The 16,364-nt window shown below is 51.1% G+C and overlaps 1 protein-coding gene across 3 annotated transcripts in view; it reads left to right on the top strand.

The window, feature by feature from the left end:
- The window catches only part of TBC1D22A (TBC1 domain family member 22A), a 320,481-nt gene that overhangs the window by 98,920 nt on the left and 205,197 nt on the right, over positions 1–16,364 (top strand). For all 3 annotated transcript variants that reach the window (XM_082422201.1, XM_082422202.1, XM_082422203.1), the window contains exons 5-6: positions 3,509–3,579; positions 15,472–15,600. In XM_082422201.1, coding sequence (XP_082278327.1) covers positions 3,509–3,579; positions 15,472–15,600 — 200 coding nt within the window. The remainder of the gene's footprint in view (positions 1–3,508; positions 3,580–15,471; positions 15,601–16,364) is intronic.

Genomic DNA, 16,364 nt, shown 5'->3' with positions numbered 1-16,364 from the left:
TGGGCCCCTTGATTTGGAATGCTCTTTTTATCACAGCTAAATACAGGTTTGATGTGAACCACTTATTCTGTTACACTTATCTCTCTTTTCATTTTAGTTTTGCTCTTAGAATCTTAATGTCTTAACTATTGTAGTCCTAGTATATACATTTTCTTATCCGTTAATGCAAATTCTTTTACGTTATTCTTTTTGGAAATTTTATTGGCTGCTCTTATGCATTTGCTCTTCCAGATGAACTTCAGGTCGGCTAATTAAGTTTCAGTCTATCCTGAAACTTACATGCAGTCTATCCTGTTGGAATTTTGATTGGTTTTGCTTCGAACTTAAAGGTGGACAGTTGACAGCATTGTAATTTTGAGTCTTAGATCCAGTCTTCTGTGTCTTCTTGTTTTTATCTCCTAAATTTCTCTTTGGTCATTGCCCTTCTCTCACTGTCACCATCCTAGCCACCATCACCTCTGCCTTGGGCTTCCTAAGTAGCCCCTTAAGTGGGCTCTTTGGGGCCACTGGCCCCTCTGATCCTTTTTCCACACTGTGGTCAAGGCTTTGCGTAAGCTGTTCCCTGGGCCCAGAATATTCCCCTTCCGGCCCCCTCTTCTCTCAGTTGATCTCTCCGCATCTCTAGGTCTTATTTCAGTTCTCATGTCCTCAAGGAGACCTCCCTAACTGGGTACCCCTTCCCACTGAGGACTTCATTGTGCTGTTCACCTCGTCTTTTAAGCACTTAATCCAGTCGTGATTTTACATTTGCCATGACCTTGGAGTGGGAGGTGAGTTCCCTGCGCCTGGGGGCTGTGTGGTGGTCACTTGAGTAATTGCCCTACCGCTGGCCTCGTGCCTGGCCCCGTGGATGTGTTCCTTAAATACTTGTTAATGTCAGTCATTGAGCTCGGTGTTTTCCTCTATTTCTTTATGTCTTTAAGTAAAACCCTATAGTTTTCTTCATGTGGTGTTGTGCATTTCTTGTTAAGGTTATGCCTGCCAAGTTTTCTATTTATTTTTTTCTCAGTAGTGGCAAGCTGTTGATTTTTGTGCCTTGCACCTGCCCGTCTTGCTGAACTCAGAACCCTGGTTCCTGCCTGTCTGCTGGTGCTGCCGGCCTCTCTGCTGGCTTCGTCCTCAGACTGGTTGGATTCTAGGTGGCTGTCGCAGCCCCCAGCCTGACATCTGACCCGAGCAACATTCAGAGGAAGCAAGAGAGGGTTACCTCCGACACATTTCCCAGGAGCCAGGGGGAGCTTTCTCAGAAGCCCCCAGCTAATTTGCTCTCTCTTCTCAGTGGTTCAGATAGGGTCCCAGGCCCATCGCCAAATCAGTCACCGGTGAGGGCGTGGCTTAGCTCCATACCAACCAACCCGGTCTAAGTTTAGAGTGAGGCGGGTGGGTTCAGCCTCCCCTGGGCTGCTGGGGGTGGTCACTTTGCATAACCAGGATTCTCCTGGAAAGGTGGAAGGGGCGAATGGGCCCGGGGTGAAAGTCCACCCCTGACATCTGTCAGAGCAGTCCTGTTACTTCTCCCATCCACTCATTTCAATGCCATAATAATGTTACAAGATTTCCTGATGCGGAACCATCCTTTCATTCCTGGAGTAAATCCTACTGGTGTCTGCTATTCTTTGGATATCCAGTTGTGTTTTTTCTTTTTTTAAATTATTATTTATTTATTTATTTTATTATTTTTTTTAGCTGTGTTGGGTCTTCGTTTCTGTGCAAGGGCTCCCTCCAGTTGCGGCAAGCGGGGGCCACTCTTCATCGCGGTGCGCGGGCCTCTCACTATCGCAGCCTCTCTTGTTGCGGAGCACAGGCTCCAGACGCGCAGGCTCAGTAGTTGTGGCTCACGGGCCCAGCCGCTCCGCGGCACGCGGGATCCTCCCAGACCAGGGCTCGAACCCACGTCCCCTGCATTGGCAGGCGGACTCTCAACCACTGCGCCACCAGGGAAGCCCTCCAGTTGTGTTTTGATCTAAGATTTCGATCTTGTCTGTGTTCCAAGAAGCCTTCTTAGTAATGGAAGTTAATCGTGTGGAAGGACTCTGGGACGTGAAGGTCACTTGGTTCCTGTGCCGCCACGGCCAAGTCACCTAACCTCTCGTGAGACTGTTCCTCTTTCACCTTGTAGGATTGCATCCCTAATGAACTCAAGCTGTTTGGAGGATCAAATAATATATATGAAAACTCCTTTTAAACACCAGAGCTCACACAAAGTCAGAACTGTGTCTCATACTGTCTATTTAAGGTACCATTTTTATGAGTTTCTTTCATGAAGAGAGAGAACATTAACGACTGAGATTTCTCTCGGCTTTCTTCATAAACGATCATCAGAAAGCCAGGCTCATGCAGTCAAAGAGGCCCTGGGAACATGATTGGTAAACATTGCATTATTGGTGTTCGGATATTAGGTTCCTGCTTTTCATAATATCCTTAGGGAACTGGGGAAGATTTGATATTTTCTGAGATTGCCGTAAAATGCAAGTTATCGCTGGTACTGTTGCCCAATTATTCTGTACTTATTTTACTTAGACTTTAGTAATTGGAAAAAGATTAGATGCCAGGACTTTGTATTTTGTTGATTATATTACCAAAGTCTTCTCTTTAATCATTTCTTTTATTCCTAGTATTAATCATTAGCTCTGAGCTGTTAGGTGGAGGACCTAATGGTGGATTCCTAACTTAAAGGAAAGAAATAATTACTTCAGTTTCTGTGGCATTGACTGTTATCTATCTACAAATTGAAATGTGTTCTCTAGCTGTTCAGAGCATGTGATGGATACACTGGAGGAGACCCAGAAGGTCAGACAGAATTCAGGGGCCCTTATCCTTGCCCCACCACCCCCGGCCCAGGCTGTGCCCCATCCTGCCCTTCGTCCAGGCTCCTCTGCCCCTGCTAGCCCCGCCCCTCTGTGACCCCCCCGCCCCCCACTGTAGGTGTTCGTTAGGGCAGCAGTGACTTGTACTCTTTAAACTTGATTGTCCTTGGTGTGTGTAATATGGCTACATCCTTATCAGTGCTGTGTAGACACAAGCGTATCTCCATGAAGGAATGTCTTTCAAAAGCAGTCCTGGGAAAAACACCTCACTTAGGTCTTCTTAAACAGTAAGTGGTGAGAGTGACATGGGATGAAAGAAAGATGTGAAGTTGGGAGGGGGAGGGAGTGAGAGAGAGAGAGAGAGAAGGAAGGAAGAGGGTGGGAAGGAAGGAGGGGTGGAAGGAAGCCGAGTCCTCTGGACCTCACCTGTCTCGGTGGCTGCAGGGACACTGGGGTGCGTTTAGCAAACACGTGCTAAGATTTCAATGCAAACAGGTCACGTTTAGCTTTGCTTGAATAGAGTGGAAACTTCTGTCGTCTGTTGAGAAAAATCAGTCTGGAATTTTTATCATTTAGGTTCAGTCTGGTTTCATTTACGGGGCTCTTTGCCCCCTGGTAACTGGTGGAGGGTGTCGCCACACAGTGGAAGGTTTGCTTGCTGTTTGTAACCCTGTTCTTCCCTGTCTCTTTCTTGTCAACAGAAGAATTGCGGAAGTTGAGCTGGTCCGGGATCCCGAAGCCCGTCCGTGCCATCACGTGGAAGCTGCTCTCGGTAAGTCCCCCCGGGCCTACCTGCCCGTGCACCTTCCTCCTGCGAGGCCAGGCTCCCGGCCCTGTCACGTGCCCTGGCTGTGCCGCGGTGATCTGGGCCTTCGCCGGGGCTGCGATGGCATTTCCCATCCTTTGCTTAATTTCAAGCTTGGTTTGACAAGGCTGGCAGAAAATGAGGATAAGTCATAATTTATGACGCTGTATTCTTCTTCTCTGATTTTATTAGTTTTTTATTAGTTTTTAAATCTCTGTGGTATTTCCAAACCTGTGGTATAGAAAAGTTCCAGCATAGAAAATTATTTCAACTCTGAGGATCCAAACAGGGAAATATGTTTGACTGAGGACTTTTTTTTTAAATGTTAGTAACCACGACGTTAGAAACAGTTTGTGTTTGTGTGATGGAGGCTGGAGTTGTGGCTTGCTCACCCCTAGTGCTGAGCTGCCCGTCGTGGAGGCTTCTGGAGAAGTTCGGGTGCTGGTACTTCACCTGAGTCAATGTCAGAAGTGAGCTTGGCCCTGCTGAAAACTTCAGAATAGTTTATTGACAGCTTTCTTCCCGCTTTCCTTTTTTTATTATTTTTGGAGCTAAGTTAATAAGGACCCCTAAGAGTTTACTCTAAATTGGGTCTGACTTTCAGTATTTAAAAGACTCTTTCCTGCTAACGAGTCTTGATAAATTTGCAGCTTAGTACCTTGTAATCCTAATTGCACATGCAGCTCTGAACGGTGAATATTTATTGATTAAATATTCTCTTGACATTAAAATTAGACCTACTGCAATTGCTTATGTTTTTGTTGTTTGGTGTTTTTTATTTTAAGCGTTTGTATCCCGTTTTCCAAATGTCCTCTAAGATAGGTTACAGGAAGTTTGGATGAAAATACCTTTAAGAGCCTCTGTTGCGGTTTTGTCTTTGTTAAGTGTGTGCTGCACCTGGTGGAGAGTCCTCCGTGAATTACGCTGTCCCGTCCTCTCTCCTTTCGTTCTCAGCCTCTGTGGGTCATGGTTTAGGCCCTCTTACGTGCTGCCCGGTGACTGACCTGGAAGAAGGGCCAGCTGGGACTCAGTGGACAGAGGGGCAGAAGAGGAGATAACACGGGCTCCACTTGGCTGATCTGAAGGGACGGGGGGAGGTGGGCAGAGTCTGTAACCAGGAGCGCTGGGGATGCGGGTGACACAAACTCCAGCCTGCTCAGGCACATTTATTCACTTAACCACCACTGATTACAGGGGCCCTTTGCCCGGAGGCAGAGGGGAATTAGACACTAGCCCACCACAGTGGGTTGGGGTGCTTGGGTTTGGTCAGGGGTGCAGCAGGGTTTGCTCTGGGGGCCACAGACTGTGGGCTGTATGGGATGCAGGCGGGCACTGTGGGTGAGAGGAGGGCAGCAGTGTAAGTGCCGAGGGCACACGTACTGGGGGGGAGGCCTTCACTCCCAGGGTCTGCAGGTGGTGGCGGTGGGGGGAGGCCTTCACTCCCAGGGTCTGCAGGTGGTGGTGGTGGGGGGGAGGCCTTCACTCCCAGGGCCTGCAGGTGGTGGTGGTGGGGGGGAGGCCTTCACTCCCAGGGTCTGCAGGTGGTGGTGGTCGGGGGGAGGCCTTCACTCCCAGGGTCTGCAGGTGGTGGCGGTGGGTGAGAGGTGGGGGAGAAAGGACAGAGATGAGTGGGACACTTCTGGCTCTCTTAGGCTTGCGTTGATGGCTGAGTTAAAAAAAAAAAAAGCGTTGGGGTCAATGAGCAGAGCCTGTCCTTCCAAAGGGGGGGCACCAAGAAAGAGGGGGCCGTTCCAGGGCAGTGCAGACTCACGCAGTGCCAGGCAGGGCTTCTTGGAGAAGGTGGAATGCTTCTATGGCATTTCGAAGCAGGTGTCAGGGCTCCTCCGGAGAGGGAGATGAGGAGGTCACGTGGCCTGGGGCACGCAGCAGAGGCAGGACCAGCAGGAGTCAAGGCCGAGGCGAGCCGGCTCCCCAGGAACCAGCAGGCTGACCCCTTGGACGAGGGAGGGGATGGGGAGGCACGCGGAGCTGGAACCGGGGGAGGCCGGCTCTCTGGGGCCACACCCTGAAGGCTTGAAGTGGGGGGCTGGGTGGCTGCGTTTCTGGTGAAGCCAGGAGCCTCTTGCAGGGGCCGTTGGTTGGCTTATCCGTTCATTTGATCAGTATTTATCGAGCGTTTTCCGTGTCTCAGGCACTGTGTGTGATGCCAGGAGGTAGCAGGGGAGGGAAAACGACCACGTCCTGTCCCTCACGGGGCCTGCGGAACAGGATGGAGTCCCTGCCTTCCTCTGCTGCCCCCAGGACAGAGCTGGATCTCACTGCACGGAAAGGAGCCCATCTTCCCAGGAGCCCGCGTCCCCAGTGCGCTGCTATCTCCAACTCTCTTCCTTTGCTTTTTCACTTGTTTTGCAAGCATTTATCGAGTGCATGCTGTGTGCCAGACCGTGCACGTGTGAGAGATTCCTCTGGAAGCGGTGGTCTGTGCCCCTTGGAAGGGGGTTAGAGCTGGGGCAGGGAGAACGGGAGGGGGAAGAGGGGGTCCAGGGCTGCAGGTGTGGGTGGGGCTCGGGCAGTTGAGGAGAAAGCCAGGGTGGGCGCTTCGGGACTGTGCTCACTGACCGTCCAGGCCCGTGCGGGCGAGCAGGGGTGACACCCCAGCCTGCAGGGCTCCTGGGCTGCTCGTGGTGCAGCCACGGGGGCAGGGAGGGGGCTCTGGGCACCCAGGGCAGGGAACCCGGCGGGTTGAGGGCTGTTGGTCAGACCCGGGTGCGGACAGGCGGAAGGCGGTCGGACCGTGGGCGCCGTCACCTCCTGTCCTGTAAACCGGACCCGGGGGCTTGTTTCTGAGGCTTCTCGTCCCACGAGTGCTCCCGGCGCGGGCAGCCTCAGCGCGTGTCCTGTGGCAGGAAGCTCAGGCGCACCGTGAGCCCTGCCCCTCACGCAGCCCGGGCCCAGCAGGTGTTTCTCGTGGGTCTGCCCTCGGCTGGGCGCTGTGCGAGTGCCAGGCCCAAGGGCGTCACGGGGATGGTGGGGAGAGAACCCTGCGGGCTCCTGGGCCGTGGGGGCGTGTGGAGGAGGGGTCTCCGCAGTCAGGGCTGCCTCTCGGTCGTTCTCTGTCTCCGAGGGTCTCACCCAGCCTGACACTCCTCTCTCCTGGGAAGCTCTCGCAGATCCTGATGTTTGGGCCCATGAAACAGATCCGAGCCTTGGGTGGACTGAGGTGTCAGGGTTGGTACCGACTCCGGCTCGCTGTGACACGGGGTCCGCTGAGCGCCCACCCCAGGCTCGGCAGCAGGGACGTGGCGGTTTCAGGTCACATCTTGACCTGTGTGGCTTTCCATTTCTGGGTCCACATTCGTGTCACCTGGGCAGCTTGGGAAGTACTGCTATCTGGGTTCCCCAGGGGTTCTCAGGCGGGCCCAGGGTTGGTGACCGCTGCTGCAGGACACTCCGGCCCCACGTGGGACAGGGCGGGGCACCCCCGAGCCCGCTGGCAGACAGGGCGCTGAGGGCAGCGCACCTGGGCGGAGGTGCTAGGCGGGGGAGCGGCTGGGCCTGACTCAGCCGGATCGTGCGGTCCGGGGCTCAGCTGCCGGGGCGGAGGTGGGTGTCCCAGCCCCCTCGGCGTCCAGGATCAAGAGTTGAACCCAGGATCGGGAAGAATTTACGCTCTGTCCAGTTTAGAAAGACCACCAACCACAGCTGAACTTGAATATGAGTCTAGTTCAAGACCTGGCTAACGAATGACGTTCCCGACACGTTCAAGATTTGTCGTTAACACGATCCTGGTGGCTCGTGGACGAGCACTGTTCTTAACTGATGAGTAGGAAATGCTGCTTTAATGAAGAAAGATGGGAAACTTGGCTCTGGTCGCTTATGGAGAGCTAACACGTGCTCTAGAACTTTCCATTAAACCACCACTGACGCTGGTTGACATTGAAATTCCATGCAAGCCGTGCAGTAACTTTTAAAAATTAATCCTGTAGACACTGATTTATTTAAAACAGATAACCAACCAGGACCTACTGTATAGCACAGGGAACTGTGCTCAATATTCTGTAATAACCTAAATGGGAAAAGCACTTGAAAAAGAATGGATACATGTATATGTATAACTGAATCACTTTGCTGTGCACCTGAAACTAACACAGCATTGTTAATCAACTATACTCCAATATAAAATAAAAATTAAAAAAATTTAAAAAAATCAGTGCTGTAGAAAATCATATTTTTGACTCTTAAAAATAACTATTTCAGAAACATTGAACAACAACAAAGTAAACACTTGACATTTATGCTAGTCAGTAGAATGGTTAGAAATGATCAGTGAAACTCTGGTATCGTCTTTCCTTCTTTCAGTATATTGAGGTGAGTTTGCACGTGAACCCAGTGGGAGGGAGCGGTTTGATGTTTGTGTCACCGGGACAATTTTGATATAAGTATATGCATGCATTGTTTTACATTTATGATTAGTGTTTTTATAGCATGCTAATACAGCAATTAAGTTTTCTGTAGTTCTGTCATTTAAAATTCAGTGCATACTTGAATGTATTTCATTTGCATAATTTCCAGTCTTGCTTAATTATCTAGGGGCCTCAACTTGCGTATGTGTGTTTTCCTTTAGGAACGGGAGCGTCAGGAGTATGTGTGGAGTTTTTTATTGCCCATGTCCCCGTTTTGATACCCTTGCCTTTTAGGAGTCCTGTTTCGGTACGTTAGTTAACGTTTGGGGGTGGCGAGAATTTCTGGGTACTCGTTCACATTCACTAAGAATCCTTTGGTGGCACCGCAGGTGATCTGCATAAGGCTGTCCACTCTGACCCCGGCTGACACCGGGGTGGCCCCACTGCCCTGGCCTGGCACACATGTCCATGCCCATCCTGTGCCAGGCTGTTCCGGGCTTGCCCAGGACCAGCCAGGACATGCGGCCCTGTGTGCTCCATGCGGCTCTGTCACCTTTCTCAGGGCGTCTGTGTCTGTCTCCCTCCACCTCCATCCTCTCCTCCATCACCAAACCCAACCCAGAGCAGTACTGGGCCAGCGCAGCCCTACTTCTCATCAATTAGCTCAGACACGTCCTCCCCAGCCCCCAGGGCAGGGGCGCTTCTTGGGGTGTGACGGTGTCCTTGCACATCTGTTGACATCATTTGTTCATCCACCAAGTATCTCTGGAGCATCTGTTGTGTCCAGACAGTATCCTGAGCCCTTGGGGGCTGTGTGTGAACAAAAGGGGTGACGGTTCCCGCCCCGATGGAGCTGGCGTTCTAGTGGGATGACACAAGCAGTAAACGCAACAAGTAAACTTCACAGTATCTTCCAAGGAGCTGAGTGCTACAGAACAAAACGGGAGCAAAGTAGGGGGGCTCCTGAGGGTGAGGCCGGCGGCCGGGGTGGCGACCTGGGAGCAGGCACTGGGGGAGGGGAGGGACGTGGCCACGCAGGGTCTGGGGCAGCGCGTCCAGGTTCATGGGTTCTTTGGAGAGGGACGTACCAACTCCAGCAGCGCGTGGGCCTTCGGGACGCGGCACAGACCGGGCAGCCCCGCTGCCTGGAGCCGTGCTTGGACAGTGCGGAGGGTGAGCGGCAGTAACTAGAGGCGTCCTCGGCCCCGACGCCAAGACGAGGGGCCACTCCTGTGGGAGGGCCAAGCGGTGCCCGAGCCTGGAGCCCAGACCGAGGGCGTGGGAGCTGGCCCTGCAGAGGAGGAGGAGGAGGGCGGGCGGCTCCATCAGGCCCGGCAGGTCCTGTTCAGCCGTGGCTCCTGCCGTCCGCGCCGCAGCCTGTCCTCGGAGCTGAAAGATTCTCTTGTAAACGAAGGTGCACAGCCGAGTTCCCATAACGTTTTACCGACAGGAGCATCCTGTGGGCTGGATGTGGCCTGTGGGTGGTAGTTTGCCGACCCCAATGCAGAGGAGAAGGGCCCTGGGCAGAGGGAGCAGCGAACTCAGAGGGGCCACGAGCCAGCGTAGGTGCAGGGCGAGGGAGGGGAGAGTGTCCCCCGGCTGAGAGCTGGGAAGGGCCGGGCCGGGCGGGCGGGAGGCCTGGCGGGAGCAGGATGAGAAGGGGGCAGGGTCTCTGGGGCGTGGTGCTGGGTGGTCTGGTCCTTCGTTTCCACAGCAACACCGGCAGCTGTGCGGGGATGGCCTGTCGGGTGGGGAGAGAGGCAGGGCCTGGTCCACCGGCAGCCGTGCGGGGATGGCCTGTCGGGTGGGGAGAGAGGCAGGGCCTGGTCCACCGGCAGCTGGCCGCCGCAGCATCCCCGCATCCCGGTGCTGTCAGGGAACGCGCATGCGTGACAACGTGGTGCCGGGGGACTCGGTCCCCGTTTCTGTGAACGAAGCCAGATGGCCCGAGGAGGTAGGGCCTCAGGTGGGCCGGCTTTGCCTTCAGTCTCTCGCCAGGTCTGCATGCCTCTGGGGCCCGTTTCCTCACCTGGGGACAGGGTCGGCATTGGCCTGTGTGTGCCGGCGAGGGTTAGAGGCAGGTCTGTGTGTAGCCTGGTGGGGAACTGTCCTTCCGTTTCCTCACCCGTGACTGTGGCAGTTTTAGGACAAAGAAAAAGAGGTAAACCCTGGTAACCGTTACTCTCCAGGATGTGACAGAGACTTGACGTGGCAGTGAGGCCAGCCTGGGCGTGGTCGATGCCCCTGGTCCCAGGCGGATTCTCTGAAGCTGTGACTTCCCTCGGGGGGGCAGGGCTGGGAGCCCAGCAGGAAGGGGGCTCTGTGTTGGGGCCCCCCCGGGCCGGCGTGTTCCAGGTGATGCTGGCTGAAGAGGCCGCGTCCTGAGCCGCTCAGGTGGGTGGTTTGCCAACTGGCATGTGGAGGCTCTGGCGGGCCCGGCACTCCGTCCACACTGGGGGGCTCCCGTTTGTTTTTGTCGCTGGTGTAATTACGTGAAGCGGTCTGCTCTTTGGAATGCAGATGCCTCACTTGATCAGAAAAGAGAGTCAGGTGGGAACCGCGGCCACTCCTTTCCTCGGTAGTAGGGCCGCTCACTATCTGACTCTCATGTATTGTCAGATGGACCTGCTGCTCTGGGAATGGGCCCCTTTCCGACCAATGGTAATTAATTGAAGCCGTGTGAGGGCAGGTGTTCTCCATGGGGGCTCCTCCTCGCTGCTGGGGAAGGTGGAGGGCAGGTGACACCTTGTGCCAAGGCTGCTGGGATGTAAATTGCCACACCTCCTGGCAGGGTCACTTGGAAAAAAAGGCATCAAGAGCCTTAAATATAGCCCGCATCCCTTGGAGCTAACGATGCACTTGTAGAAATTTTACTGCTCAAGACCACGTATTTTAGAATACTGGACAATTGAAAGTTGTCAAAACGTTCAGAAATCGAGGAAAGGTTAAATAGAAATCCGTATAAGGAAATATATATGGTGGAAGGCTATGCAGCCTTGGGGATCAGTGGTTTTAGAGCCGGGGTTGGCAAGCTTTTTCTGTAAAGGGCTGCAGAGCAAGTGTTTCAGCACGTGTTTCAGTGGGTCACATGGTCTCTTTCCGACCACTCAGCTCTACCTCGGTTGTGTGCAGCCATACACGTGAGCAAACGGGCGTGGCTGTGTGCCACCAAAGTTCTGTTTATAGAAATGGGCAGTGGGCGGGCGTTTGCCGACCCCTGTAGTGGAACAGTACGACGTGACAACGGTGATACGGTCATGATTTTAAGTTGAGATACATAAGCACGGAATGTTGGAGAGGAAATTTCCTTAAAAAGGACTAGGCATTAAAAGTAAATTGGGCTTCGTTAAAGTCAGGAACTTCTCTTCATCAAAAGACATCATTAGTAGGGAGAAAGGGCAAACCACGGGGAGGAGGAGGAGATGCTTACAGCAGGACTCACGTCAGACTGTATATGGCAGGTGCTTATGAATCAGGAGGAGAGAGGGGGACCACCTGACAGGGAAGGGAAAGGGGCTGCGCTCAGATGACGTACACGGCATCCTTCAGTCCACTGGAGATGCAGGTGAAAACTACATTCTGATAGCTACCCATCAGGATGGCCAAAATGAAAAGATGTCTGATCGCAAGTGTTGGTAAGGATGTAGGGCAGTGGGCGTTCCTGTGCACTTCGAATGGGAGTGTAATCACTTTGGAAGATTCTTCAGCAAAATCTGTCAAAGGTGTGCCCACCTAGTAGGTCTGCTCCCAGGTATATACTTAACAAAATGCGTCTCGTGCATTATAAAAGGCAAGTACAAGAGTGTTTATCACAAAAACTTGGTAACAACCCAAATGTCTGTTAACAGAACGGATTTCGTACATGGAGATATTATGCAACAGTGAAAATTTTTTTATTTTATTGTTTTTTATTTTTGGCTGTGTCAGGTCTTAGTGGCAGCACGCGGGATCTTCGTTGCGGTGTGCTGGCTTCTCTGTAGTTGTGGCATGCGGGTTTTCTCTCTCTAGTTGAGGCGTGCAGGCTCAGTAGTTGTGGCTCGTGGGCTTAGTTGCCCCTTGACATATGGGATCTTAGTTCCCCAACCAGGGATCGAACCCACGTCCCCTGCATTGGAAGGCGGATTCTTTACCAGTGGACCACCAGCGAAGTCCCACAAGAGTGAAAATTAACTACTGTTTTCGTGTTACAAAATGAATGAATTTTTCAAACATAATGCTGAGTTTAAGCAACGAGGCAAAAAAAAAAAAAAAAAAAAGGTTCTATGTATATAAAGTTCAGAAATAGGCAGAATTTATCCAGGTGTCAGGAGTCAGGGAGGTACCTCTGACACCAGATCAGGAGGTAAGGGTCAGTGGTTGGAAGGCTCCCAAAGGGCCCTGAGACAGGTTCAGTCTATGATAATTCACACACACTTTTTGGGAGCACACGTGCACACACACATTATATTTCAGTACATGTTTATTAAAAAGTTTAAATGGTGTGATCCAAATGTGATAAAACAAATGTGCATGAGTGTGTAATCTGTAATACAGAACAAATGCTATGGAGATGCCTTAGAGAAATAAAGGGGATGCATGTGCTCACACAGCTGAGAAGATGCGGCTGGACTTAGGTTGATTTCATCATCAAGGCAACTGAGCGCAGCTCTTCTTAAGTCAGCTCTTCGTGGTGGACCTGCAGCTCGTGGTCCTCCCTCATGGTCACAGAGTGGCTGCCGCAGCTCCAGACTGTGCACATTCTCTCTGATTCACAAGCAGCAGCAAACAAGGCCCTGGGCCTGGCTTTTGTGCCTGCATCGGGTCCCCCCTTTACCCCTGAGCGTGTCGGTCACTGGCTGGTGGGATGGTGTAGCTGTTTAGCTTATTAGCCCATCAAGACCTGTCCTGAAGGAAGGGAATTACCCACCTTCAGGTGGCACATGGGTTGAGACTAGGAAGACGCAGTTCCCAGAGGCTCTTCAGGGCTCTGTTTGAACAAAGGAGGCATAGATGTTTAGCAGTAAGCATGGTGACGTTGACTATGGGTGTGGAAATGCTTTAAAACTCAGAAAGCACCACAGGGGATGTATTTGTTCATTTTTCACTCATACGTGAATGCACTCAGTGAAAACTTGGGTGCCTGCCGTGTGGCTGGCACAGTGAGGGGCTGGCTCCGTGGAGCCTTGTGCCAGGTGCTGCTGGGACGCTGCGTAAGCAGCCTCCTGGAGGGTCAGGTCCAGCCTCCGGAGGGAGTGACGTTGAAGGGACACTCGAGGGATGAGGAGGGACATTCGAGGGATAGGCTTTAGAACGTTAGGAAGAAAGCAAGGAGAAAACCCTTCTTACACGGGACGCAAGGACCACTAAATATAAAAGAAAAACTTTGTCCATTGGACTTCATGAAAATGTGAAACTTCCGTTGTTTGAGACATAAAAAGGCAAGGCAGAGGCTAGGAGAATATAATCACAGTGCATATATTTGACAAAAAGACTCGTGTTTCGAATGTATACAGCACTCATAAAACTCACTAAGAAGACAAGCAACTGATTAAAAAACTGGGCAAAAGATTTGAACAGACGTTTCACCAGAGAAGAGAAGCAGTGGCAGAGGGCTTTGTGAAAAGATGCTCAACATCATGAATCATTCGGGAAATGAAATTAAAAGCCGTCGACAGAGTGACTGATATTAGAGGTTGACAATACTGAGTGTCAGGGAGGGTGTGGAACGTCTGAGATTCTCAGGCATTGTTAGTTGGGATGGAAAATGGTACCATCCTTCTGGGAAAGGATCCGGGAGTTTCTTAGAAAACTAAACATACACCTACATTATGACCCAGTAACTCTGCTCCTAGGTATTTACCCAGGAGAAATCAAACTGTATATTCATAAAAATCTTGTGCAAGAATCTTGTGCAGTTTTTTATAACAAGTGTTATTTAAAATAACGCCAAACTAGAAACAACTCAAATGATCAGCAAAGAGTGAATGGCTTCACAAACGGGTAAATAGCCGTACCCTGGAAATTCCACCCGGGGAGAAATAGGAGGTCACTGCTGGTTCCTGAAAGGATCTCAAAAAACAGCAGGCTATCATACGGTATTTGTCTTTCCCTTTCTGACTTACTTCACTTAGTATGATCATCTCTAGGTCCAACCACGTTGCTGTAAATGGCATTATTTTGTTCTTTTTTTATGGCTAAGTAGTATTCCATTGCATATATGTACCACAGTTTCTTTATCCATTCATCTGTTGAAATCTAAAATATGGCACAAATGAACTTATCTACAAAACAGGAACAAACTCACAGGCATAGAGATCAGACTTGTGGTTGCCAAGGGGGAGGGGGACGGGGAGGGAAGGACTGGGAGTTTGGGGTTGGTAGATGCAAACTATTACATATAGAATGGATAAACAACAAGGTCCTACTGTAGAGCACCGGGAGCTAGAGCCATTCTCCTGGGATAAACCATAATGGAAAAGAATATAAAAAAAAGAGTGTCTATAGGTGTATAACTGAGTCACTGCTGTACAGCAGAAATTAACACAACACTGTAAGTCAACTATACTTCAGTTAAAAAAGAGCCAGCAGGCCGAGTGAAGGAAACCTTGCCCCCAGGCACAGGTCCCCATGATTCCACTTACGGGCGATTCTAGGGCGGCAGCCGCGACCTGTGGGGAGGAGGGGGTCGGGAGACCGCAGAGGGCACTGGGGCGGTTTTGGGGCGAAGACACTGCTGCAGTCTTCACGGGGGCAGTAGTCACACAGCTGTATGCCTTTGTCAAATGTCATGGAACCGTTTCCTGAAAAGAGGCACCTTCTATTTTATCTCTGGTGTGGCGGTAATGTTGACTGAAAAAGTAGAAAATGTAAGACAGGAGTCTGGGCTCTTCATGGCCACCCTTTGCTGTCTGCTGGACCCTTTCTGAGTCTGTATTGGGCCTGCGGCTACCAGAGCCCAGGAGTCTTTGGAGAGAGGAGAAAACGTGCATGAGAATTTACACATATGTGTGCGTACACACACAAACACACAAGCATACGCACGTGTGTATATATATGTGTATATGTGTACGTGGACACACATATACACACATGTATGTACACACACATGTATATTGTAGCGCCTACACACTTCTGAGCTCTCCATGGTGTCCAAGGCATTTGGAGAAGGGGGCTTTCATCTCTCAGCTGTGCTATAGATGAGCGCGGTAAATGCCAGCCTGCTGCCCTGGCTCCGGCCCACTCTTATGCGGCTGCGGGTGAAGTTCCATCACCTCGGTGGAGGCTGCAGATGCCTGAGCCCAGACCCCCATGGAGTGCGGTCTTCCCTGGGGCTCAGCTCACTGCTTTTCTTTGTGTCTCTTTCTTCACAACTCATTTGTCCTCCCCTCTGTGTCAGATTTCAGAGCGCCAAGCTCGTTTAAGATGTGAGCCTTTTGACTACAAACTTCTCACAGAGACTCCAGGAACTACTATTAACCGTATATGTACTTTTCTTGTTTGTTTTTTTCTCACGCAGGGTTACCTTCCTGCCAACGTAGACCGAAGACCAGCCACTCTCCAAAGAAAACAGAAAGAATATTTTGCTTTTATTGATCACTATTATGATTCTAGGACGGATGAAGTTCACCAGGATACATACAGACAGGTGGGGATACTTCTTCTTTTTCTTGTCACTTGAACTACTCGGTGGCATCTGCCTTCTTGGAGGAAATGCTTTATCTGGCAGGTTCCTGATTGGGTCACAGGTCTTTATCTTCTAGTAAATAAATAAACTTGAAAACAAATAATGGTGAATTCCCGCTGATACTAGCACCTTGTGCATCTCCAGTTCCTTCTGCAAAAGTGGGAAGGGTACTCTTTTTTTTTTTTGAACGGGTATTGATTTTATTGAATAGTTTTTTTTTTTTCACACACACACACACACACACACTGTTTTTTATTTTTACAAGAGATAAATAGACTGACATCAAGCATTGTACATGGATGACCACAACAAAAGCAACAATGATTGCAATTACCAAACACGAAACACACTCATACTATGTCATAATATTGACATTCAGTCCAGTAATCCTCCACTGTAACAGCTCCTTTACTTTGCAGTGAAAATTGATTTGTATGTTCTTTGCCTCTGAGTGGGAAGGGTACTCTTAATTGGAGCCACAGAACAGGTAGCCCAGACCCCTCGCTGTGCACTGAGATCCTCCCCCCGACCCCCGCCCCGCCCTGGGTGGAGGGTGTCTTGTGACTCAGCGAGCGGCCGTCTGACCAGGTCAGGAGCGGACATTTGTCTGGGTTGGGTCAGACGTGTGAGTCCCCTGGGCCCCGCGGGCGCCGCACTCTGCTGCTGTCAGGGACGTGATGTAGGTAGAGGAGAGCCTTGCTGCTTGGCTCGGTTCTGGAGACACA

This window comes from Balaenoptera physalus (assembly GCF_965194825.1).
Source record: "Balaenoptera physalus genome assembly, chromosome: 13".
In the NCBI taxonomy this organism is placed as follows: domain Eukaryota; kingdom Metazoa; phylum Chordata; class Mammalia; order Artiodactyla; family Balaenopteridae; genus Balaenoptera; species Balaenoptera physalus.
Note: the sequence above shows the minus strand (reverse complement) of the source record. Positions and strands in the feature narration are given on the sequence as shown.